This window comes from Telopea speciosissima, chromosome 5, assembly GCF_018873765.1.
Source record: "Telopea speciosissima isolate NSW1024214 ecotype Mountain lineage chromosome 5, Tspe_v1, whole genome shotgun sequence".
Lineage (NCBI taxonomy): Eukaryota > Viridiplantae > Streptophyta > Magnoliopsida > Proteales > Proteaceae > Telopea > Telopea speciosissima.
In genome coordinates, this window is record NC_057920.1 from 40,372,970 (window position 1) to 40,399,760 (window position 26,791).

At 42.2% G+C, this 26,791-nt stretch overlaps 1 protein-coding gene across 1 annotated transcript in view; it reads right to left on the minus strand.

The window, feature by feature from the left end:
- LOC122662184 (U3 small nucleolar RNA-associated protein 25) overlaps nt 1-14,777 on the minus strand; it is a 90,710-nt gene extending 75,933 nt beyond the window's left edge. The window contains exons 1-3 of the mRNA XM_043857754.1: nt 14,732-14,777; nt 14,461-14,568; nt 13,859-13,994 (exon numbers count right to left, since the gene is read on the minus strand). Of these exons, the coding sequence (XP_043713689.1) occupies nt 13,859-13,994; nt 14,461-14,568; nt 14,732-14,759 (272 nt within the window). The 5' untranslated portion in view covers nt 14,760-14,777. The remainder of the gene's footprint in view (nt 1-13,858; nt 13,995-14,460; nt 14,569-14,731) is intronic.
- Nucleotides 14,778-26,791: the final 12,014 nt, after the last annotated feature.

Consider the following 26,791-nt stretch of genomic DNA (forward strand, 5'->3'; position numbering starts at 1 on the left):
TTTGACACAGGTTGTTCAATGACCATCCTTGCTCCCCATGTTCTCCTCTTTTGTTGTAATGCAGCTGAATGGTGGGTGTTGTATGGGGGTTCGGCAGAGAATTTAAGGAAAGCAACCACGGTCCTCTCCCAGACATGTTCTCCACCTAGCTGTGAACGGAATTGGAGTACATTTTCTCTCATCCACTCCAAGAGGAGAAACAGATTGGATTCCGAACGTCTATCAGACTTGGTGTATGTGCATTACAATTTGAGGCTGAAGATGCAACACATACACATGGGACAAGAGGGTATCAACGAAAATATCGATCTCGTCGACATTTTCCAGGTAGAGTGAGATGATGAAGATCCTATTGTGGATTGGGTGAGGGATACAGGTGAGCTAGTGTTAGATCAGCCTGGAAGTAGGCCGGACCCCATGATAGCTGAACATATAGATGTTAATGTGGATGAGTTCATGGTTGAAGAGGGTGAGGTACACGCATGGGACACGTCACCCATACCGTTCCAACCTACAGGTGGTAATGTTGATGAGGAAGATGATTGATCCATGTCCTCCGGTGGTGGTGGTGGGACTCAGACTCGTAGAGATGATGATGATGGTGGTGAAGGAGGTGATGATGATGGTGGTGCTGGATGTGATGGTGATGGTGGTGATGGTGGTGATGGTGGTGACAGTAGTGATGGTGGTGGTGGTGGTGGTGAGGCATATGAGGGAATTCGAGAGTGGTATGCAGTAGAAGAGCAGCAAGAACTTGTCCGATTCACCAGAGAAACATAGTTTGATCATACCACACAAAATACAACCCGCGGTGCACGTGCCCCCATACCGGCCCCACCGGCTACCTCGATCTACTCGAGAAAGCGTCGTAGCCATTCCCGTCCTCCTAGTACTAGTAGGTAGGCTGATCTTATGGACATTGATACCTTATCTGGCTTTGTTGGTGGATTGAGTATTGGCAACAAGGACAGCAGATCGAGTAGGCATTTCTGTGCCCCATTTTTTCAGGTAGATAGCAGTCCATCTCCAGCACAATCAGAGTACAGTTCATCTCGTTCACATCCTTATGGCCAAGGGCAGTTGACTTAGGGGGGGAGCATATATCTTCTCCATCCATTCCCATTTTTGAGTACGACTCCCACTCACAGGGACGTAGTGGATCGTCTTTTGTGGATGACATCTTCTCCTACCCAACCCACCAGCCGTACCCGTACATGCTCCCAGAGGCATCATATCATAGTGGATCAGTGGGTAGTTCTTCACAGTTTGGTGACCCATATCCTAGGATAGGTTACCTTCAGCATGTTGATGATGCAATTTACATGGCCACTGTGGATGACTACACTCGTTTCTTCTCCCAGACTATGATGTGGCATTCATATGTCCTACAATCGGAGAACATTGCAAATTGGCTCCATTAGACTATGAGTGGGGTCGATCCTGGACGGCGGAGTAATTATTATTAGAATATTTGTAAACATTTAAGTCACTTGATGACTACTTGGACTTGTATTGGGAATTTGGGATATTGATATCATCTTGTTAAGTTGATATAAACTTGTTGTACTTAATATTATGACTTAAGTTATAAGTCATTCACTTTATGTTTCCAAGTGAATTTACTTGTTTAAATAGCTTATTAATTATTAATTTATTATGTCCTCTAGTACTTAAAATCTTAAACAATGTGTATGTGTAATTAACTAAGTTATACATTAGGATTCGACCGTATACTGCCAATTAATAGTGTAAATCCAAAACATCACTTTGTGTAACTATTTTTGCAATTTGAACATTTACCTGTGTTTTTTTTTTTTTTTTTTGGGATGAATAATAATTTTAATTACGAAGAAAAGAGAAGGAATATACAAGCCCGACGGCAAAAAGCCATAGCTAAGAGCTAGCTCGGCTGCAAAATGGAAAGAGGAAGGCCCCAGGAGACAACAATGAGCCTATTCCTTAGGGAATCCTTAACCACAGTGAGGAGAAGGGAACTAATTCTAGAAGAAACATCAAAGGAGATGTCTTTCCAAATCTTGCCAAGAGAGCGAGAGTTTGATGTCCATCTTCTGAGATTACGCTCCATCCAAATGTGGGAGATAGCGGCACAAAAGGCAAGCATGCCAACAGAATCATAAATCGAGTTCCCTCCGAACGTCATATCAATCCAAACCCATTCCCGGTTAAGCATAGTTGTCACGGCGTCATGGCGATCCAAATCGGTGGAGGGGTGTCTGATCGATATATAGACACATCACCCGCCATGGCGTTGCCATGGCGATCATGTCGACCATGGCAGAATTGTAATTAAATCCAAAGTTGAATGGCAAACTAGTAGATAACTCAAGATTTATAAGAGCCATGGCAGAATTGTATTTATATCCCAAGTTGAATGGCAAACTAGTAGATAAATCAAGATTTATAAGGGCAATGGCAGAATTGTAATTAATCTGAAGTTGTAAAGGAGTGGCAGAACTGTAATTTAATGGAGTTAAAGAGAAAACTGAATGGGTTAAACAGCATAGAAATAGAGAATATAAGGGGTTTTATATAAATAATATAATATAAGTTGTCCTTACTTGCAATTTTAAAGACTTAATGTCCTCTTCAACCTTGCAATAACACGATAGAAAGAGAGGCAGAGGCAGTGAACTGGAGTAGTTCTAGTAGAGGAAACTCCTTATGAAGACGATTCTCCCTACAACTTCTGGAACAAAATCGCAGCACCAAGGTCTGCTGATCCCAACGAGAAATAGCCCCAAAATTCTACTGGCAACCGAATGGTGAGATCTGAAATCAGATCTGGGGGATGTCTTAGTTGCAGGTTACTAAACCAAGGCTAAAATAGGAGATTTAGGGAAGCAGGGAGTGGGTCTAAGGTTGGGGAAGAAACAAAAAAATTAAAGAAGAAGAAATCAAAGAAGGTAAGACAGGGAGGAAGAAGAAATCGAAGAGGGAAAGAGAGACAGGACGCCATGGCGTACGTCGATATGCACAGACCTCCAGCGCCAGGACACCATGGCGACGCCATGATAACTATGTGGTTAAGTAGGTGGGGACTTCTACGACCTGGCCAGCAATGACGAAGGACACGTGTCCAAATGGAAGAAGCAAAGGGGCAAGAGAAGAACAGGTGATCTGTATCCTCAAGCCCATTCCAACAAAGACAGCAGTTGGGTGGGACCTGTATGTGGCGGTGAATGAGGAAGGGCTGAGTGGGGAGGCAATTGGCTAGGGTGCTCCAAGAGGTGAGACTGTGATGAGGGATATGCCCTTTGAACCAGACTACTTTGTGCCAATGACAGTGGGTCCCTCTATGTCTAACCAAATTCCAAGCGCAATGAGAACTGAATCTGCCAGATGAGGAAGGGAGCCACAGAATGGTGTCGCCTCTACCTCGGTGACCGGGGGAGGGAGCTCCAGAGGTCAGCAAGGGAGGGAGAAATAAGGGGGAACCAAGAGCCTCTGCTGATGATGGAAGCAACCAAGGAAGATCTGTCCAATCCGGAGGAGTAGATGTCACGGGAACTCATGACTGAAGAGAGGACACCAAAAGGGTGCCATTTGTCCAACCAAAGAGAGGTAGAGAGGCCATCATCGATCCTGCAAGAGATGGCTTCAATAGCTATGTGTCTCACTTGAAAAATTCTGCGCCAAACCCAAGAGGAGTCAGCCACTAGGCTTACAGACCAAATGGAGTCCCTGCGGAGGGGCCCTGCGTAAACCCAAGAATTCCAAATGCTGGTTTTGTTTGTGAGGAGCTTCCAAATAAGTTTAAGAGAACCAGCAATGTTGACATCTTTTATCCTTCTAATACCAAGACCTCATTCAGATTTAGGAAGGCAGAGGGAAGACCAACTTTTAGGATGAAGAAACCTAGCTGAATCCACTCCTTTCCAAAGGCACACATAATAGACTCCGCTGCCTTTACATGTCTGTATATAGCCTAAAATAGGATTTCCATGAAGTTTCAAGCCTGAACTTGGCCTAAAACCCACCGAAATGACCTATCGAAACCATGCAGAAAAAATGCAATATTTCGACCGAAATTTCGGATATTTCGGATATTTCGGTCAGCCACAAATACTGAAACGAAACGAGTTTTCAAACCTTGTTTATATTATGGCTAGGAACAAACTTAAGTATCTTACCTCCGATCCTCCTGCCTTTGATTCAAAAGATTATGAGGATTGGATGCACGACAATGCTATTAATCTGATCTGGTTATGGAATAGCATGGAACCCAACATAGCTGCTAATGTAATGTTTCACACCACTGCTAAGAGGGTGTGGGAGGATTTGAAAGACATCTATTCACAAGAAAAAAATATGAACAGGGTGTATGATCTTATATGAGAAACTCTTTCAGCTCCGTCAGTCAAATAAGCCTCTCCAAGAATATTACAGCATATTTAAGGACTTGTTGAAGAATTAAATGTTTTTCAGCCTCTCACCACCGACATTGACAAATTAAAAGCTCAGAGGAATGAATTTTTTGTGTCTGAATTTCTGGCTGGTCTCAATTCTGATTTGAAGGCTGTCAAAGGACATATCCTTGCCGGTGAAACTGTTCCGACACTTGCTGACACATTCTATCGCCTACAGCGTATCTCTTTTCCTGGGAAATCTGACTCCACTCCCAAGGAGAATCATCTAGTGAAGTTCCACCTCCTTTAACTGATGACTTACCTGTTGCATTGCGTAAAGGTACTCACTCTTGCACTAATAAATCCAATGTTTTATATTCTCTTGATAAGTATGTGTCTCTTTCTCATTTACCTTCTTCTGTTCATACTTTTGCCTTGTCCTTGTCTTCCAACCCTATTCCCAAAAATCATTCTAAGGCTCTTTGCCTACCTGGTTGGAAGAAGGCTATGGATTTGGAAATGGATGCTCTTTTATCTCATCACACTTGGAGTTTGGTTGATCTTCCTCCTGATAAGGAACTTGTTAAGTGTCGCTGGGTTTATACCATCAAATACCTTCTGGATGGTTCTGTTGAGCAGCTTAAAGCCCGACTGGTTGCCAAGGGGTATACACAGACTTATGGTGTGGATTACTTTGAAACATTCTCTCTTGTTGCTCGGCTGAAATCTATTCACATTCTTATCTCTATGGCTGTTAATTTTGATTGGCCCCTATTTCAGTTGGATATTAAAAACGCAGTTCTATATGGTGATCTTCATGAGGAGGTATATATGGAGCAACCTCCTGGGTATGCTGCTCAGGGGGAGAATCGTACTCGGGTATGCAAATTACAAAAAGCTATCTATGGTCTCAAACAGTCATCCAGAGCATGGTTTGAGAAGTTTAGTGTCATAGTAGTTTCATACTTTCATGCGGTTTTTCATAGTGTTACTCTGATCACTCTATGTTTGTTCGATGTCGTGATGGCAAGTTGGTAGTTTTGTTGTGTATGTTGATGATATTATTGTCTCAGGTGATGATACGACAGGCATTGCTGAAGTAAAAGTGTACCTACACCAGAACTTTCTGACCAAGGATTTAGGTGATCTTCACTACTTTCTTGACATTAAGGTTGTAAGAAGCAAGAAAGGCATCAGTCTTTCACAGAGGAAGCATGTTTAAGATCTTTTGTTCGACACTGGCATGCTTGCAACCAAACCAGTGGATATTACCATGGATCCTTATCAGAAGCTTGGGGTAAATCATGGCAATCCCCTCAAGGATGTACATCAGTACAGGAGTTTGGTTGGGAAGTTGATTTAACTCACTGTCACAAGACCAGACTTTTCTTTTGTTGTGGGAGTTCTGAGGCAGTTTATGCAAACTCCTCAGAAAGCTCATTGGGATGCTGCCATTTGCATCCTTCGTTACTTGAAGGGTGCTCCTAATAAAGGTTTGGTTTATCGTCGTAATTGGCATATGGATCTGGTTGCTTACTCTGATGCAGACTGGGCTGGGTTTGCCAGTGATCGTCGTTCCACTACAGGTTATTGTACGTTTGTTGGGGGTAATCTTGTTTCGTGGCGTAGTAAGAAGCAGATTACCGTTGCCCGGTAGAGTGCAGAGGCAGAGTACCGGGCTATGGCCCACACTACAGCTAAGTGATGTGGCTTAGGTCTCTTCTTCTTGAGACGGGATTTCATGTGCCTACGCCAATGAAGATGTATTGCGATAACCAGACAGCCATATATATTGCTAGTAACCCAGTTTACCATGAGAGGACCAACACATTGAGGTAGACTATCATTTTGTTCGCAATGCTGTCTTGAAATAGCTAGTTGAGACTCCGTTTGTTTCTTCTTCAAATCAACTAGCTGATGTCTTCACCAAGTCGTTGTTTGCCCCCAATTTTCGCAACTGTTGTAACAAGCTGAGCATGGGAGACCTATATGCTCCAGCTTGAGGGGGAGTGTTAAGAATTAGGGGTAGTTTAGTCTTATTATTTTGGGTTTTGGGTTTATGTAATTTTTATTCTTTCATGTCTTTATTTATTAATTTGTATAGGTAAGAGGACTTAAGGGTATTTTCATATAAACTCCTAACTCCCTTTCCTAGTCTAATTGTAATTGCAGTTTTTAATATTAATAGAACCCCCGACCTGCGATAGGAACTCAACTTTCCTATCGCAGGCTGCTAAGTTCCTCTCGGCAGTGTGCTCTCCTCCTCTCTCCTTCTTCTTCTGCTCTTCTCTTCTCTTCTTCTGTTGATTAGTTAATACACCTTGTAACACTTATCATTAAAAGTTGATCCACGTGCCTTTTCTTTCTTGGGTTTATTATCTTTGAAAAGAACATCATGGATATTCACAGAACCAGCCTGGCCAGTCAAGTTGAGCCAGTTGACGTGTCATTGGTCCCCGAAACAGTCCATCAAACAACTTTTCTCTCAACCTATAAATAAGTCAATAGGTTCATTCAACTTTATCGGTTAAACCATCATCCACTCACCACCTGGTCATTCTTATGCTATATCTTTTTAAATTGATAAAAGAATCACTTCTTGTTGCAGAATTCCAGCAAGAGAAGATGGGCTTCTTGTTTTGGATATTGTTTAATTTATTGGGCCCAACTGAACTTACGCTACAAGTTTGGTTTAAGTTAAACTTAATTTGAGCGCCCAATGGGTTATAGGAGCTATGGGCTCAGTATTTTTTTAGTTTTTTTATCATAATGGGCTAATTCTATAAGCCTAAATATTAGGGATTTAGGTACGGAATTAAGTAGTTACTTTCTATGATGTGATGCTCTAGAATAGCTTCTATTTTGAAGAGAGACTTCAATTGTAAGGATCCCTCCTACCATACATAGGGGTTTCCTACTTAGGGATTGCTATGGAATTATAAATAAAGACAAAGGGCATAACCCCCAACGATTTTGGCTATTGAAGAAACTTGTGCTCAATGTGAGATGCATGCTACCATGGTGAATCAGCAGCAACCCTAGGTGGTGAATTCTAGGTTGGGTGGTGGTGAATCCCCTCATAGGCTTTGGTGGTGAAGCCAAGTCATATCCCCCCCCCCCCACCTTTTCCCCCTCTTTTCTCTCCATCTTGTTCTCAGTTTCAGCAAGCTACAAGGTGAGTGTACAGATGTCTAACAAGGTAAACTGGATCCATCTTCGTGAGAGTTCGAACCCACTTTCTTTGTTTCCATTCTAGTTGTTTTGTTTTAGTTATTCTATCTACGATCTACTAATGTTCTTCCTAAGTTTCTATTCTTGCATATCAATTCTGTCCACTTGTGTTCTCATTCTTCTTCTTAAAGATTCGCGCCCATCCAACCATCAAGATTGAGCCTAATTTTGGATAAGATGTTCCTCCCTAATAGTACTACATCTGTCCAGAATTGCTGCATCAGATCTGGAACTAGGGAAATCTACATGTTTTAGTAACCTACTATTTTCTATTTTCTTTAAGTTTCTATTTCCTATCAACAGTCGTTATTCACCATCTAACCGTTTGTTTACTATGAATTTTAGCCACAGGTACAGCAGGTTTAGGCCAGACTTTGACCAGTTTTTCAGCCTCATCGGTTGTCTGGTTCTTTAGGTATTGATCTTTTCTATTTCTGCCCCATTGTTCTCTAAATCTGGGTCACCGTCTCTGGCCTAGGGGTTAGTTTCTCTAATCCATCCTACCAGATTAGTGGAACGCATCACTTGTACACTTTTTTGCAGACTAAAACACCTAACTCAACTTAAATTTTTTTTTAAAGGAAGTTGTGGTAGCCTGACAAGACTAGAGGATATTTCTAGTCTGCCGGATCAGAAAAACCTCTCCCTCGCAATGATGAACAGGAATGTTTATTAAGCAAATAAATAATGTGTTATAAAACATATAATACAATATCAACAACAAAACCATAGGGCACCACATGTACGAGAAAAGTACAGCACAGAAATCACTCCTCTCACAAGGTTAAGCATTCCCATAATACAATCTAAGTCTCACCATCCCTATTTAGCCGTGAGGTCACCCACATCATTTCCTATCCTCGGCTTCCTCCGGAAAGAAGCATCTGCTTGCCAAGTCAAGGATCTGATATATCTAAACACATAAGCAAATCTCCATGGACCAGCCTCCCTTAGGTTTGTCCATGCTATAATCATGAAGTCAAATCCCCTTCCACCAATACATGCTCTAGATCCAACTGTGAACTAAGTTCCAACCCGAATGGAGAAAAAATAGTTCTGCCCCTGTCGAATCCCCTACAAATCAGACTCACATAGATTCCAAAATGGATCCCTCATGTGACATGAACACTCCCCTTACACCTGAAAGGGCAAGATTTACAATAGAGCAGCAGTAAAAGTTTAGCATTACACTACCTCAGGAGGTGGGCTTCACATCTCCGGCCTCTCCCATATGGAACCTAAATCAGTGATATTCTCCCAGTTTATATAAGAAAAAGTGGAATATCTTTGAATAATGGGTCTGCCATTGCCCAATACTTAAATGGAAATTTTCTCAATAACCTATTTATCCTCAAAAACTACAATCCCAAATGCTAGGGATAGAAGACTTACAAATTCTATGATCAGGAAAGTAACTTTTATACCAACAATGGTAATGTAATATTGTATTTGAAAGATCAAAACAGTACCAAATAACAAGATCTTTTATCAAAGAATAAGTTCAGGTTAGGGAGAAATCATATAACACAAAATCCGATGGATAGATGGGGCTGAAACTCAAATCGAGTTCAGTAAATAAGATTAGAACACCTGTTGAAAATCTTATAGATCGATCCAAGGGCTGGATCAGAAGATATGAGGCAATCCTAGTTGTGCTAAGAGAGAGGTAGAACAGAAATTTCATCACTCAAACAGAATTTCAGAAGAGAGGAATATCAGAATATGTAGAGTAATCGATTCTGATTATATACTATAAATCTCAGCAATATCAGCTTAGAGAAACAGTAAATCAAATCAGTATTTAAAAGGACAGAATTCCATTAAGAGATAAGGGTAAAATAGGGGTTTCAGTATAACTAAAGATCCACAGGTCAGATCTGATGGAGATTCTAATCGAATCTCTGTAGAACAGTGAGGAACAGATTACCGAAATCTGAAGGTATTCTAATGGCTAGACTCTCCAAAGTCCTAACTCAAATTCATGCAAAAAAAGACTTGCATATGAAATTCCTAATTAGAGTACGAAGTGCAGGAAATTTCAGAAACAGTACTTACCTGTAAATGGAGAAGTAGAGGAAGAAGAAGATAACAATAAGAGAAACACCCGGGCTTCACACTGCCGTGGTTGGAAGGATCAAACACCAACCAGCCTTGATCTAACACAAGGTTTCTTCACCAATGGAGAAGAAGAGCAGCAAAAGCTATTCATTAATCAAAATTCGTGTACAAGGCTGGGCCTCCCTTACAAAACTTATATAGAAGACTCAAAATAGACTCCTACATAAAAAAAGAAAGGTCTGCTATTCATTAATCAAAATTTGTGTAAAAGGCTGGCCTCCCTTACAAATTTTTATAGAAGACTCAAAAATAGACTCCTACATAAAAAACAAGAAAGGTCTAACACAATCCATATCTAATAAGGTAACCTAAACTGACTAGGAAACTGAAATAATAAATGAAACTAACTCACAACAGGACTGGACTTATAGAATCCTAATCCAGCCCAACAACAACAACAAACTCAGCCTTTTCCCAACTGAATGGGGTCGGCTACCTGGATCCGTGCAAACAAAGTAGGGAAAACTGAGGTCTACATAAATAAAATGCAAGTAAAGTGAATGAAGAAATGAGAGATGGGAAATGATAAGTAAGAGACAATAGTTAAAGAGCCTAACATAGCTAGGCTAAGAGATAATTGAGCATGCCATGACGTCTCATAGAGGCCTTTATGACCTTGGCCTGTAAATGGGCCTTTATGAGCCTCTAAAATATCTTTCAGGCCATGACCAATGCCCCAGTTGGTCCTATACATGTGACCCGCTATCAGGAAAAGAATTGCAATAGCTAAATGATGGTGTGCAATATCGGTCAGCCATAGACCCCCTGTTACTGGATCTAATCCTCCATGAAAAATAAGAAATTCCACATATTTTGACCAATTTAAGGTGAATAAGAAGAGGGAATAGGCACAGCCCATCACGTCAGGAGAATCTCAGCTAAATGTGGTCGGCTACACACATAACCAACTCAAAGCTTATTTTTAACTAAAACACTTAATAACAATTAAGATTAAAAAAATACACTTAACTAGGTAATCCAGTATGCCTAGCCTCTACCCACATTAAGGCTCATGAAGTGTCCCATTACAATGAAAACACACGGGATCAAAGGCCCAACACACACATAACCCAACCAAAAGGCTCATTTAGGTGATTTAACTGCATCGTCACCAGCAATGGTTAAGAAAGGATGGACCATAAGATGCAATGGAAGCATCCTTGATCCTCCCCTCCCCCACAGTGGGTGGGGTATTCATTCCTTTTGCAGTTTTTCATAGAGTGCATTTCAAATTGTGGAGGCTTACCATTTCAATATGAAGGTTATGTAAAAACCATAATTGGGATTTATGAATCACGTTTCTTTGAATCTTTTGTTGCTCCATCACTACTCTCCTCGTGTAGTAAATCGGATCATTGTACAGCAGAGTGAATGATTAAATTTTCAAACAACTCGCTCAGAATAATCAAGCTTGCCATCCTTAACCTCCAAGCTCCAACCTTGAGTATTGTTTGTTGCAGCAGATCTAGCCGATAATGGATCACCCCAAGTATTTGGGAAAGCATTGTAAGATACTCCACCTATTGCTCTGATCCCATAGACTTGTGATGTAGAGGAGAGATATCAGACGAGTATTTGAGCCAGTTGGACCAGCAGAAGTACACCCGAAGTGGTCGAAGGTATTAGGGAAAAATGGGGCGAATCATATATCAAATCGAAGATCTCGAGGAGCTCTTCAGGAATCAGTGCCATGTATGTGTTTTTAGGCCATGGTGAAAAAGCCCGCCGAAGTTTTGAAATTTGAAATTTGAATTTTAGCTCTCTTTTTGAATTTCAAATTGTATTTGACCTATTATATAAGGTCACTTTAGGGTTTGTGATCTTCAAAAAAAAAAGTGATTTAACTGCATCACATACCTAGCCTCCATACACAGTTTTAATCCACCATATCATTTGAGAGACAACCTCATTCAGATTAGACAACTGCAGAGCTAAGAAGGGGAATTCCCAACAGTTCAAACTTCAACTATTCCAATAATCCACAGCATGCACCCCTCCACTCTATACATATAGAGAGCTGCCACCACCATCAGGTTTGATTAGTGAAATGTGAACATTATACATGAGGAAATTGCATATTTTTACCAATATAGAAACTCTCTTCTTCCTCCTCCATATTCTTCCTCTTCTCTTCTTCCTTTTGCAATTCTGCTGGTTTATTAGGTTGATATTGTTCCAAGTTGGGAATGGGTGACCTATATGCTCCAGCTTGAGGGGGAGTGTTAAGTTACCAATTTATATTGTAAGGGGTACATGAACCATATGTACTGTGGGGTACATATGGGTGATGCACACTGCTGGCAGTAACTTATGCTACTGCCTTGCTTCTTTAATTAGTCTTCTAGATGGTTAGTGTCTCTATTTCTATGTTTGTGTTAGTTCCCTATTGTAACTAGGATAGAAAGTGATGCAGATCCAAGCATCCGCAAGAAGAAGAAGCCCTAAGATTAGCACCTAGTAGTTGGAGCCTTAGTTTAGTTCCATACTTAGTTTATTTCAACCTTAGTTATTTCCCATAGTTTTTTTTTAGTTTAATTGTAAACTTAAATTAAACCGGTTCAGACCATGGTTCAATTTAAGTGATTAATTCCTATTGGTTGTTAGATGCTTATTTCCTTTTGGTAGATTAGGGAATCTTTCTTTTAAGTATTTTAATTCCACCCCTACACGATTTTTAAAGGAAGTGATTTAGTTTGTAATTAGGATTCAGACTAGGATTCAAAGTCCTAGGGTGAATACATTTAGGCCTATGGCCCTATTATATATTAATAGAATCGTGGGAGGCTCCCCCACAGTTCAGATTTAAAAGAATAACCTTTGTGTTGCTTGCTGCCATTGTTGCTGCTGCTTCGCTCCTTTTAGAGTGTGCCTTGTGAGTAATATCAAGGTGAAGGGAGGGTGGATCTCCAGTTGACTCCTTGAGTCTTGTAGACTGGCAGGATCTTCTTCTCAACTCCTTGCATCTTGTAGATTGGGAGAACCTCAATACTGTCTTCAAAGCTGCTGCCATTGAAGATTCAGTTTTCAAGTAAGTCGTTCATTAATTCAGCATTCACCCTCCTCCTTCGAATCCTCTAACCTAAGCCTATCGACCCCCATTATCACCCCCTCCATTAATCCAATCAATCCACTAAAACCCTAGGTTATCTACATCCTGTCCAGCCACAATCCACCATCCAAATCCTTCAATAATTTAACCTCAGCTTTAATAGTTCATCCCCTCCACTCGACTGTAATTTCAGATCCATCCTAACATCTAAACCCTAATCCCCCTCATCTCTGTTGAAACCCAAAACCCCTAAAATCTGTCTAGACCTATCCAACCATCCAAATCCCTCCAAATTGCAGCCGAACCACCCTACTAGTGCCCTTAGTACTCGACCTGAACCCTTTGCCTAAATTCCCCCTCTAAACCCTAGATCCCATCACCCTCCTCTTTCCCAAAGCCCAAAACCCAAAACCCTAATTGTCTAAATTTTAAATCTTCATTCAAACCTCAACAAACCTTCACTGTTAGCTTCCTATAAACCTGTCTAGCTTTACTAAATAAGATCCAACCCCATTACCCTAAGCCTAACCCTAGTTTTGACCTAATTTCTCAAATCTGCCCCAATCAGCCAGCTGTTTGGGAGGTCCTGGTTACTTGGCTCCTAGTAGATCGCTTATCTATCTAGGACAACATTAGGAAGGTTCTAGTTATTCTGCTGGCTGTAATATCTTATTATTTAAGTAAAAAAGTGGGTGGATTCTCACCTCACGGTTTCTATTTTTACCAATACAGAAACTCTCTTCTTCCTCCATCGTATTCTTCCTCTTCTCTTCTTCCTTTTGCAATACTGCTGGTTTATTAGATTTGATATTGTTACAAACAGGATAATCAGTCATTCCTCCCACACAATTATACAGTATTCGAATTAAGGTAGACAGAAAATCAGAGGCTGAAGCTATAAACCATATAAAGTGCTTATCATAAGCTAACTATGTCAAATTCCTTCATTGGGAATAGTTAAGTCCAATAAAAGGTAATGTGCATAAGACACAGAGAGACATCATTTGATCAGCACAACGATTGTGAAAATTCCCATGCATCCTACCAAAGGTAAAATGAGAATTATATAAACCAGGAAATGCTAGTCATTTACCTTCTTCTGCACGCATCAGCCAGAGAATTACTACTTTTTCCCAGCGTAGCAAGCAAGTTATCATACACTGATGGCTCCTTGTAGACTGCCATGACTCCAGAAGCTATACCACTCGAACGTTCCTCAGACGAAGTCCCTGAATTACAGTTAGCAAGGGGGGGGAGGAGTGAAAACACTTCAACAAGCCACAGTCAAGGTGTGAAACATCACTGATAAATTGTGAGCTCTCAATATAGTAGCAAGCGGTCGATTTAAATCGCAGTTACTTTCTCGAGCTCTCAAACACCAACCAAGCCAATAATTGGTTTTGCCATGATTTTTTACAATCCAATTTTCTCCAAAAACCATTTGAAAGAACTAAATAACAGATCCCATCTTCATAAAAGGGTCATCAGTTGGATTTGTCACTAGGTCTCCTGTGTCTTTTGCTTAAATAAGGTCACAGGTACCTTCAGCAAGCTAATATTGATGCATCTAGTTTTTCGTGGTGTAGATAATTTTTCCTCAGTTTTTGTGAGGCCCCATTCCCCTTTCTTGGCTCTTTTCACGAAATATACTTATCCATTACCCATACAAAAAATTGAAATAAAACAATGGCACACCTGAGGAACTTGGAGATGGGCTACGTGCAACCTTAGCTTCAATGTGGCGATTCTTTCTGGATCGCTTGCTTGTGGGAGTCTTAGCAGATGTTCTGGATCTCTTCAACTCTGCTCCAATGAGCAAAAGAGATATGGTTTACCACACAAAACAATCCAAAATAGAAATGGAACCAAATAAGACAAAGAAGGAGGATAATACAGATGTTAAAATCAGGGTTTCTTTGATATATAAATTCTCCATAGTTCCCAGAACAGAGAGCATCAAATGTACCTTTTCTTCCACCATAGTGTCTCCCCATTAGAGTAGTGTCTGCAACAAAAACTCGTGAGCCAAGAACAACAAACAAAGAAAAATCAATGGCAGTTTGCGTGGGAGACCAAACTCTTGTACTCAAGTAAGAACCTACTTCAATCCATAGTACGTTCAGTTACGGCAAAAAAGCAGGTATGGATACATAAGGGTTTAAACAGAGGAGACGGCAATAACACTTGATAAAAACCCGGTGCAAAAAAAGTGCATACTGCATTAATACAATACGCGTTAATACATGCTTAATACAGTTCCTCTGTAAAAATCTGGGAGCAAAAAAAAGGGGCATATATTCATTAGGCAAGAGGCATTTAAATTGCCTAATAAACAGAATAATAACATGTAGACTATGATTTTATCAAAAGGAAGCCTCACAACTGAAATAAACACAATATAATAGCTGAATACAAGTCTCAATCTGCACCAGCCCCTCCTTAATGGCTGGATAAGGTTCTCTATTATTCTCCCTTTTTCCCTATTCAATTCAGTCTCATATTTTTCTTCTTTAATTAGATATCTAAATATCCACTACAGGTTAATTTCACTTGTAACAGAAAAACTCTGATAAATGACAGTGTATCTTCTAAAATTGCATAGTTAATCTCCATTATGAGAACCTAGTGACAGAAATGTATGCTACCAAATGTCATGATGATGCAGGAGAATCTTGGACCGGCCCGGCCCAACTGATGCACTACCTTGGACCGACCCAAACTCAATTGAACCGGTCCCAATTTGAATTTTTGGATCTAGTAGGATTTTAGGAATTTATCTTATTTGGGGAAATAATGTGTTTTAGTTTATTTTATTCTCTCTTTATTTTAGAAGTTAGTTACGGATATTTGGTTTCCAATTGTTTTAGTTTCCCTCTTTGGATAAGTTTTAGTTAGAGGGTGAGTTTTTTTTTTTTTTTAGGAGTCTTTTATTTTTTTATATATGATGTAATCCCCCATCATTAAGAGATTATGAAAGAATGAATTGAGTTTGAATTGTGTGCGTATTAACTCTCCTCTCTCCTCTCTCCCCTGCTTCTTCTTCTCACGGTTTCTTCTCTTTTTCCCCTGCAATTCTGATTTCTTCCTAATTTTTCCCTTCTCCTTTCCGGTCCCCCATTATCTGGTAGCAGAGCCCAAACCTGGGTGAATCTCTCTCTCTCCTCTCTAATTCTTCATCCTCTAAGTCTCTCTCCCCTGCTATTCTTCTCAGTGATCTTTCTCCCCATTCTGTTCTTCTTCTCCTTCTTTTCTTTTCACTGTGGTTGTGATCGAACAACACCAGCAGCAACCCCTTTCCCTTTCCCTATTCTCTATCCCCGTCATGGTTCTGCCGATATCAGCAGTGGAAAAAAAAAAAGTGTTTCTATCCCCTTCCCAAAGCAACCCTCTCTCTCCCATCTCCCACTGAAACCCTACCCCTTTCCCTGTCCTTCGACTTCACTGAAACCCAAGCAGCAACCCTCTGCGATTCCCATAAAAAAAAGAAAAAAAAAAAAACCCGACTCTATGGAAACAGAGGTCGAACCGAAAACCCAGACCCATCCTTCGGTCGAGTCCAGTGACCCATCCCACCCCTGCTATTCCCACCAACAACCCCAACCCATCTCTTTCGATTCCCCTACCAAAACCCAAACCTAAGAGCCCTTCTTGTTTCTGCCAGAGCCGGGGAAAAAAAAAGTGAAGAAGAGAGAGCGAGAACAGAGAACCAGAAGAGAAGCGAGGGACACAGAGACAAAAACCAAAAGGAAGAAAGGAGGAGAGACACGAGAACTCCTACCTGGATTCAGAAACCTACTGTTTCGAAGTCCTCCCCGGTCAGTTTCTTCGCAGCAGATCGACTCCCTCTCCGGAGTAGTCGGCGTCAACAATGGAACCCCTTTCCTTTGAATCACGCCCTTCTCTGTCCACAGTCGCAACACACAGCCATTTTCTCCGCAAGTTTCCTGGAGTTGCAGACTCCAAATAGGACCGTTGGGTAAACCCATGATTCATCTTTTACTTGTGTCTTTTCCTTGTTGTTTTCCTAAACTGCCCTCCCCTTTTAATCAATTCTGATTTCCCTTATTTTCGTTATATTCTAAGTATTCCCCTCCCTCTCCTTACTCCTATTTTTTTAATCTTTGTTTCCCATAATACCCCGTTTTTCTCTCATTTCCTTTTCTACTTTAATTTTAATAGTATCCAAGTTTACCCCTCCCCACCCAACGTTACACCACACCTCTTTTTTCTCTTTAGCTCCACTACCCAAATGAATCTTGAAGACTTGGACATAATACTTCAACAAAATGACAAAGCCCCAAGAATCGTTGAAGCAAACATTGAATGGTTGAAGTTAAAGCTCCATGATCAGATTTCGACCCAGGCAGTTGAAAATCACAATAAATCAACAGTCTGATCGAAAATTAGGATTCCATGATCAGATTTCGACCCAGGCAATTGAAGATCACAATGAAATCAACGGTCCGAACGAAAATTGAAATTCTATGATCAGATTTCAATCCAAGCAATGTCGTTGGCCGATGAACATCATGAAATCGTGACGGATCAAATTTCAATCCAGGCGATGTCGTTGGTCGATGAACATCAAGAAATCGTGGCGGTTGATTGTTTAGTTGATCCATTTGAATATATGCTTTCCCATGGTTACTTCAATCAAGAATTTCAGCTCATGGATTTTATACAAGTTGGATATGGACTGATAGTTGACGTTGATCGTGCGATGTTGATTCTATCCTTCTACAAAACTCGTGGACGAGTTTTTTTTAACTCCGGGAGAATTGATGCAAGAGAATCTTGGACCGGACAGGACCGGACCGACCCAAACTCAATTGAACCGGGTCCAATTTGAATTTTTTGATCTAGTAGGATTTTTGGAATTTATCTTATTTGGGGAAATAATGTGTTTTAGTTTATTTTATTCACTCTTTATTTTAGAATTTAGTTGTGTAGGGTATTTGGTTTCCAATTGTTTTAGTTTTCCTCTTTGTTTTAGTTAGAGGGTGAGTTTTATTTTTTTAAGGAGTCTTTTATTTTTCTATATATATGATGTAATCCCCCATCATTCATACTATGAAAGAATGAATTGAGTTTAAATTGTGTGCTTATGCACTCTCCTCTCTCCCCCCCCCCCCCCTCTGCTTCTTCTTCTCACGGTTTCTTCTCTTTTTCCCCTGCAATTCTGATTTCTTACTAACTTCTCCCTTCTCCTTTCCAGTCCCCCATTACATAATCTCCATCCATTCACCCAAAATCACAATGGTGAGAAAGAAAAATGCAGCAAAAATAAAGAAAAGCAGTCAACAAACACCAATATTTCTCACAGTTAGACAAATAAGTAGCTAAAGTTGAATTTATGGCTAAAATATTCAAATAAACTTTCAACTAAGAATCCAGAGAAGCATTGAACACATTCAAACTCAAACTTGCAAAACTCAGATGGATTTCAAAATTGACAACTGATAACTAGAAATACGATGATACTGAACTTTCCCCTCCCAATCCCGCTGTTCCAATCCCTTTTTTTCCCGGAAAAGACATGGTGGTGCTCTTTTGGGCTTGTATGTTGTAATTTGTAGGACATCATTAATCAACCAGAACTAGAACATCACTGATCAAACCAATGAAAGTATACATTTTTATCATGAGAGATTATTATTGGCTGCTATTATCCACCTCAACACCACATTCATGATACACCGCAATACCCCATTTGATCAGTGATCGAGGCTAATTGTTTGGATCACCTAATTGTAGTTACAAAACATAAAGTAGAGAGAGAGTGAGAACAAAGACGCCTCTTCTCAGATTTTGATTGCCAAAGGGAAGAAGGGTTGAAGACCCGTCGATTGCAGAGGTTTGGTCGCCTGAAGGGAAGAAGGGTTGCTAGCTTGATCGCTTGAAGAGAAGAATGGTTTGCTCGAAGGGTAGAAGGGTTACAGAGGCTTGTCGCTGGGTAACAGAGCATGACACATGCCATGATCAGACTATAAAAGAGAAAGAATCCAGACAGACAGTAGCTAAAATTGTCACTTTATGATATAGTTTTGCTTTGTATGGATTCCCAAGAGGGGGAGAAACCCCAGTCAGAGACACAGAAATGGTTGAATCAGAGTTCTAGAAATTGGATTGGTATGAAGTCAATGATAGCGTACCTTGTATGAAGCAGGCGCACAGCACGAAGAGCAGCACTCCTAGCTGTCGTTAATGGAAGGAAGAGAGTAGGGTTGGTTACCAGTCCTCTCTCCTCGTCAACTATACCCCTATCCTCGGGTTAGTCAAAGTCTCCTCGCCTTAGAACCTGCAATAGGAGTGAAGAAGTGTGCAGTGGCGGCGTGTTTAACATAGGAATGTCCACGGACACCTCTTTGGCTTAGTGATAGCTCTCTGAGTAACAGTCTTGTCGCTCGAAGGGAAGAAGGATTGCAGCGGCAAGAACGATTGCAGTGGCGGAAAATAGAGGAAATTCTTGGCGAAGAAGGGCTTACAGTGAGATGGTGGTTTCGGGAAAGGGGTAGGCGAAGGGTATCGCGCTATCGGTATTTTGGGTTTTTAGGGTGAGTGGTCGCGGTACGTACATGAGAATTTGTTTGCAGATCGTTCTTCTCTGGTAACCATTGATTTCACCAAGTATAATCTGAGTCGTTGAACCGCTTCTCCCTCAATTCACTCAAAACCGTGACAGCCGGTCATTATTTGAAAACCCCATCGCAACCAAACGGATTAATCTCGCCAAGACTCTGTTTTTTGGGGAATCGAAGGGAGTGGGAGAGTTGAGCATGACGAACAAGGTAAAGCTCTCTCTTGGGGATCTCTTTCTTTCTCTCTACATCCGCTGTTGCTTATACGAACCAGGTAAACGTAAATCTCTTTCTCTTGGGGGTACCCATCTATCTTCCTCCTCCGCTTTTACCCAGTTTCTCTAGACTTTTCCATCTCTCTTTCTCTTCCGCTTCTACCGTTGGTTTCATCCTGGCTTTCACCAACTCAGCAAGAATTGGCTATGATTGGATTGGGAAGCCTCTAGTTTTCACAAATCAAGATTTTGAATTGGATGGTGGTCTGAAACAAGTGCACAGTAGCTCTAGAAACCTAGGTTTGATGTGGACAGTGCAGCAAGATCAATCTGGAGTGCTCTCTTTTTCTTATGGTTTTGAAAGTCCGTGTTAAGACGATGAAGATTCTCACTTAGAAGCCGAAAGGGGGTTGTTGCGTCAAGAACCATGCCGGAGCGTCCTGTTCCTGCAATACAGAATTAACAAGAGGAGGGTCAGGCTATGCTGGTGTCTCCACTCCGATGCCTAAGTCAGAACTCTTAGCAACAGATAGTGATAATTCAAATCAGATGATTGTGGAAGGAGTTTACCCTGTTATTTATGGATAACGGTGGGCAGAATCGTGCCCTAATAGGAAAGTAGAATACCCGACGTGGAGTGAGAGATTTTAGGGATAACGTTGATCCCTGATTCCCTTGTGCCTTATTTGGCGCCATACAGGCGAGCATCTCGAACCACAGTGATTCATGGCTTATCCCTTTTAGTGGAGTGTGTATACGGCAGGTTGTCCTGCTAAGTTCGTCCCCTTCCTCTCTGGAGTGGTCCAGCTTCTTGGACGGGTCTTACCTTGGGAAGGACCGGCCCAATGGCTCATCGCTCTTATGACGACGTCTGGCCTTCTCACGCATGTCCTTCGAGGTCCGACGCGACCCCCGGCCTCACTCCTTATGGGAACGGTCTGCTCATGCTCGCCCTTCATGGCTATAGCTCGTTCCTGATACACATGTCGGTTTCTGATTGGCTGACGTTTCTTGACATATCACGAGCCCCCCACTCCTCTAAGAGTTCTCGCCCAGGGGAGTTAAATCATTTTGGGGACGCGATGGTTGGCAGTTGGGAGATGACTTGACGTTCCATCTCCCGATTGATGCGTGGAGAGAGTTATGATGGTGCCTCGATCAGGGCTATTGTCATTTGAACTTGACGGCATTGGATGTCCCATACGTCTTTCGACTCATGGCTCTAGGCATTATGGTGTCTAGCAGAGCTACAGTCGCTCGAGCTCTATTGCTTCCAGTATTCCACTCGCTAGCTAACACGTGGCATGGGTCTTTATGACGCCTCGGGTATGCCTACCATCGCTCTCCCCTAGCCCTCTGATGGTTTCTACTCTCGACTGTTAGATCTTGGTGGTTTTTCTTCTTCTCCTAGTTATAATTTTGGAGTGTTGTCGTTTCTCCTACTGTTGCCTCAGAGTTTTTTCGTCTTCGTCTTTCTTCTGCTGCTCTGTTCTTCTACTTTTCGGTATTCCTGCGTTCTTGTCTGTGCGTCGTTGGTGTCTTCAGCAAGTTCAGTTCCTTCTGCTCGCACTGCTTTCCTTGTTCGATCGTCGTTTGCTTCCCAACGTGCGAGCTTTGTTTCCTATTTCTGCGAATTTCTTTTCTCAATAAGTTCTCTGCAACTATGTTTTCATCTTCTTCTCGGTCGGAGTCCAATAGGGGTTCTAGTGATGTTCCTGGTATGAGTGGGGGTTATGACCCCGAGGTGAGTTCTGAAAGAACTCACGATGAGTAGTCTGCACTTTTTGGGTCCAAGCGTTTTGCTGTCCAGTATGACCATTTGGGCAGTTCTTCTTCTGTTCCCCCAGTGGGAGTATTCCAGCCCCTGCCCAAGCTTTAGAGGAGCAGGCTGCCGATGGTGGTGAGGCCCTTGATGAGGAGGAGGGGGGCGACTCCGCTTCTGAGGCCCCTAAAGAGGGTGTCAGGGGTGTTGACTCTTATGAGAGTGTTCTGACTGGGCGATCTCTAACGGCTCTGAGGGACCAATTCGGGTTCCCCAAGAAGTTGGTGCATGGGCCCCAAAACCAGAGAAGAGGACGAATGCCCTGCCCCAAGGGACTGTGGGTCTGTATGAGGTCGCGTTCACCTGCGACCTCCGTCTGTCTGTTCGGCCTTTCGTGGCGGACATCTTTCGCCACTACGCCCTTTCTCTGGGCCAACTGGTAGCGAACTCGTGGAGGCAGATCTTCGATTTCTACCTCTTTTTTGCCCAGCTCGGCCGTAGACCGTCCTAGGCCCTTTTTGCCCATTTCTTCATGTTGAAGAGGGCATCATGCGAGTAGTACTATTTGGCGTTGCGCGGTCAGAAGGGGTCGTTTAAGGCCATGCTGTTTATAAGCCACATGCCCCAGTCTGCTAAGAAGGGGAAGGATCGCTTTTTCTTCGCGCGGATACCTGGGGATCCCTTCAAAGCAGAATGGGAGAAGATCCGGTGTTACACCCGCACCTGAAATATACCCAAGTACCCCGAGGTAAATTGGACCGTACCGAAGGGTAATGCCATGGTGGCTATAGTCAACACTTATGACCTTGATCCTAGTATTTTATTATAAGTGTCCCCTCGAAGTCCTGAGAGTGTGGGTCAAAGGCCCGCAACTTTCCTTGAAGTTTGGGCCCTGACAGCAGCAATGGAGTCACGAACAAACTCATTTGACTGATACCACTCGTGGATCCACCCTTGCTGTTACTTGCCCTTTTGATTTATTTTTCTGTAGGACCCACATCCCCGTGTCCGAACACCATAATTAGGTCTCCGGACCAAATGAACCCTCACCCTCACCATTAATTGGTTATTTGGGCCATAAAAGTGGGCCCACAAGACTTGACTTAAATAAAATAATGAGTTTTATATCCTAACTTAAACCGAATGAACCTTAGGGACAAATAGGTCCTATGAGGCTTAAGGCTAACCCAAACATGTCCTAATTAACTATATGGACCTAATGGTTTATGACTTGGGTCAAACAAGCCCTAAGGCCCAAATTAAAACCCATTTGAACCTAGGGACTATTTTGTGTTAGGGGCACCTAAACAAACAAGACCTAAGGCCCCTTTTCTACCCTTAAAAAGATAAAACAAGCCTCCTATTCTCTTATCTCTCCCCCTCCCAAGCAAACCGTGGAGGAGAAGAGACAATGAAGAAGAAGTGGAATTAGGAGAGGAATGAGAGGGGAAGGGAAGAAGGTGGAAGCCACGCCAAGATGGCTGGCTGCCCCACATCTCCTCCTCTTGCTGTCCGGACAAGGCCTGAACAAAAGAAGAGATGGAAAGGAAGGGAGGGAGGAAGAGGTGGTGGTTCTTCAAGGCTGGCTAGGCTGGGAATGGAGCTCCACTCACCAAGGTATGAACTAAACCCTTAGTATATCTCTCTTTCCATTTCCATTTTGATAGATTCCTTGAGTTTGAGCTAACCTAGGATTCCATTGGGACTCAAGGTGAAGCTTGGTCCCTAATTGGAGCTCTAATGGTAATAACCAAACCTTAGTTAAGCTCCTACAAGCTGCCTTGCAGCCATTGCTGCTGAACCCTTGGTTCTAAACCATGAAACCCTATCCTTGGACCAAATGGAGCTAAACCCTTATGAGATCTTGGATCCATGAGGTAAGCCTAGGTTCTAGTAACCCTGGGGAGACCTAGACACCCCCTCTATGATCCTGAGTGCAGGGTAAACTCCAGGCTTCAAGCTGGAAGAAAAACCCTTTGAAATCTTGAAAAAGATTTCCGATGGACGCACGAACGGATTCACCAATCGTGGTACTGTCCGTCAGTCGGCCCAGTGTAATCCCAGTGACTGGACCTGAACTGATGAAGGAACGGATTCATTCTGTTGCCTCTGCCCGTGGGTCTGTTCCCTCTCGGGTAAGTCTCAGGGATCGAACGGATGCAAGGGCTGATTAAGATGGCGCATCCGTCTGTGGATCCGCTCGCTCTCGGGTGTGTCTCAGAAATCGAACGGATGCAGGAATGGATCCAAGCAGAAGTTCTATCCGTGAATCCGCTCCTTGTGTTTTGACCTTTTGGCCTGAACGGAGTCAAGGGCAGACTCACCTTGTTGCTTCCATCCATGAGTCCGTCTGTGCTGTCTTGGTTGAAAGTTGATTTTACCCTTGGGGGCCTAGCATGGGACTCCTTTATACATCTTTTGATGATTGCTTTTGTATCTTTAGGCTACCCAACTCGATGGATAGCTGGTGCACCGGTGAGATTCATGTCAATCACGCCGGATGACACCCGAGTTCAGCGAGTGGGTTTTGGGTGATTTTATTGGGTTTGAATATATATATATATATATATATATATATATATATATATATATATATATATATATTAAGCAATCTTAATCATGTTATTATATAAAATATAAGCATTATGCGCATTGCATTATTTATCTCAAATGTGAACTGCTATGGATGTGATATTATTCTCACCATTGTATCAGGTTACAGTGCTGGGTGTGTCCGTACCGAAACCCCAATTTAAATTATGAAACTTATTATCTATCATCCTGATTTGTATGCACCGTGCCATGCTGGTACCCGGGTACTAGATGGAATTGGATGTTGATGCACCCGGAATACCTCTCGGGACGATAGGACTTGCATGTAGTATATCTGTGACTAGGATGCTTGCTCCCTTATGCTACGATCCTTGCCAACAGGGGTTTATGTATTGGATAGTCTGAGCACCTGTTGCTTGTGGAGGTGGGAGAGGCCAGGTCAGGAGTAGTGATGGCAATCGGGGTCTGCCACTGGGTTGTCTGATGGCTTCTACCAGCGTAGGCTCCCTTGTGATAATTGAGGTTTCACTGGGACGATAAGTCAAGTGACCCTCAGTGTCTCCCGAGTTATTACAATAGCATACACTTGACCTATAAAATTATGTGTTAGATGAAAAGATGAAACTAACATTAGCATGCATCATATTGCTTGAACTTGTTTTTGTGTATGTATGTGCATTCCCCTTTGCTCCCTCACTAGCTAGTGTAGCTAATCCCATTGCACAATCCCTTTTTAGTTGATATGCAGGTATTCTCTTGATGAGCACCGTTGGATGCGAATCAAGTGGAGTCGGTGGCTGTGACTTGGATGTCGTTGTACACCCAAGAATGGTGCCCTAGTGGCGATTATTTATTTATTTCTGTATTCATCCACAATCATGTATAAACTTAATGTTTAATTATAAGGAGAGAAATGAATGGTTACAAACATTTAGATTGTACTATGTGTTATCATTAGAGAACCGATGCTCTACAATTCACATGATTTAATCAAATTTCGCTTCAGCTAACTCTGTAATTGGAACGATTTATTCCATTTGGTACATTCCTTATTATTATCATGATTGATGACAGGGTGGACTGTGGCTCGGGGCACTGTATCTGTGATCCTGGTAGGTATTGGGATAACACGTGTTGTCCCAGTCACCCCCTTTGTTGTAAAATATCTTTCATCGGGATGGGAGCGTGACATCCAACTGAGGACCGTGAACTTCATCCCTGAGCTGAGCCGGTATGTCAGGAGTCTCTCAACTTGTGCTTGAACGGCGAGGCCTTCGACGTGCGCGAGCTGAAGAATGAGGGTCGATTGATCTAGTATGGCATCAACGTCCCATTCCATATAGTACCTATGTTACGCCCGTGCCCGGACCCTGACCCGAACTCCGAATGTAGGTCCGAAACCCGATGGATCCTGGGTCTTACCCACTAGTAACCTGTGGTGCACCGACCCGGTGCTCATTTTTAAGGGGAATCTTTGGTGATGTCATACCTACCGGTCCGGAGGCAACTACTAGACCTGGGTTGCTGTTCCATACACCAGTTGATGGACAACCTAAGGTACAGCCCATGCTTAACAAAAACATGTTTAAATTTATTTTAAATGTTTAAACAACTGGTCAATGGCCACAAATTATACAAGGGCAATGCCTTAGGCATGGCAAAGGCCTCAGTGGGACCCAAATGCAAAAATAATAGGGTTTTACCTACTGGTCCATCCCTACTGGTCTATTGGATCAACCAGTTGGATCGACCAGTACTCCTGTACTGCACAGAATGCATCTCAGATGCGTGGGGCCCAGTGTTTCGCACCCCAGGTCACCTCTCTGTACTTAGAATGACCCGAGGAAATATTGCCCTAACAATGTGATCATGTGGGGCCCACTTTGAAGCCATTTGCATGGAAAAATGGGTTTCAATAATGTGTTTTTATAAAAACACCCTTGGCAAACAGGCCTTAGTGGCTGGGTCTATATAAACCAGTAGGGGTGTCAATGGGTCGGGTTGGGACGGGCCTGCCCTAAACCCTAACCCAACCCTAGAGGCCTTAACCTAAGGGTGTCAATTTGGAACCGAAACCGTGTACCAAAATCGAAACCGAAACCGCCCATGTAAAACCATACCAAACCGCACCGTTGCAAAAATGGTACGGTACGGTATAGCCAAATGGTTTTGACCACGGTACGGTACGGTATCGGTATGGGGTACAATAATGTCGGTATGTACCATTACCGTACCATTTTTTGGGGGTATATTTGTCAAATCAATTTCTAACTCCTAACTCCTAAGACCCTAAACCTAAATCCCTAATTTCTTAACGGCTTAGCCTCTCCGCCCTCTCGTCCTTGACTCCTCTCCCGCTTGCAACTTTCAGAGTTTGAGACTTTGAGTCTCACAGTAATGGAGCATTTCACACTTTTGATTTTCAGAGTTTCAGACTTCAGTCTCACAGTAATGGAGTGATGGAGTAACCTTAACCTCTTCAAAGTTCAAACACAACTCCTCTCACAAGGGTCATATTCTTCAGTTCAGCGAAAACCTTAACAGCGGAGGCGGAGATTTATCAGGTACACAATGAACCTCTCTTTCTTGGTTACCTTTGAGTGTAGTTGTGTTTTTTTTCAAGTGAATCACTGGAAAATTTGTGAAAAATTTCAGTTCGATTTCGTTCTTTGTGATGTGGTTTCTTCTATTTTGTGATTTATTTCCTCAAAGCTGCTGCTGCTGTTGCTGCTGCTCTCTCTCTCTCTCTCTCTCTATTTTCTATACTTTTTAGACTGATAAAGCCCTGAATATTGCAATATGTGATGACCAAAGCAGTAGAAATCTGTTCATAATGTTTCTGAAATACCAACAGAGTGGTCAGGATTATTTGGTCATGGCTAATGGCTTACGATAAATATTTTGGGCTAAAAAGTCCT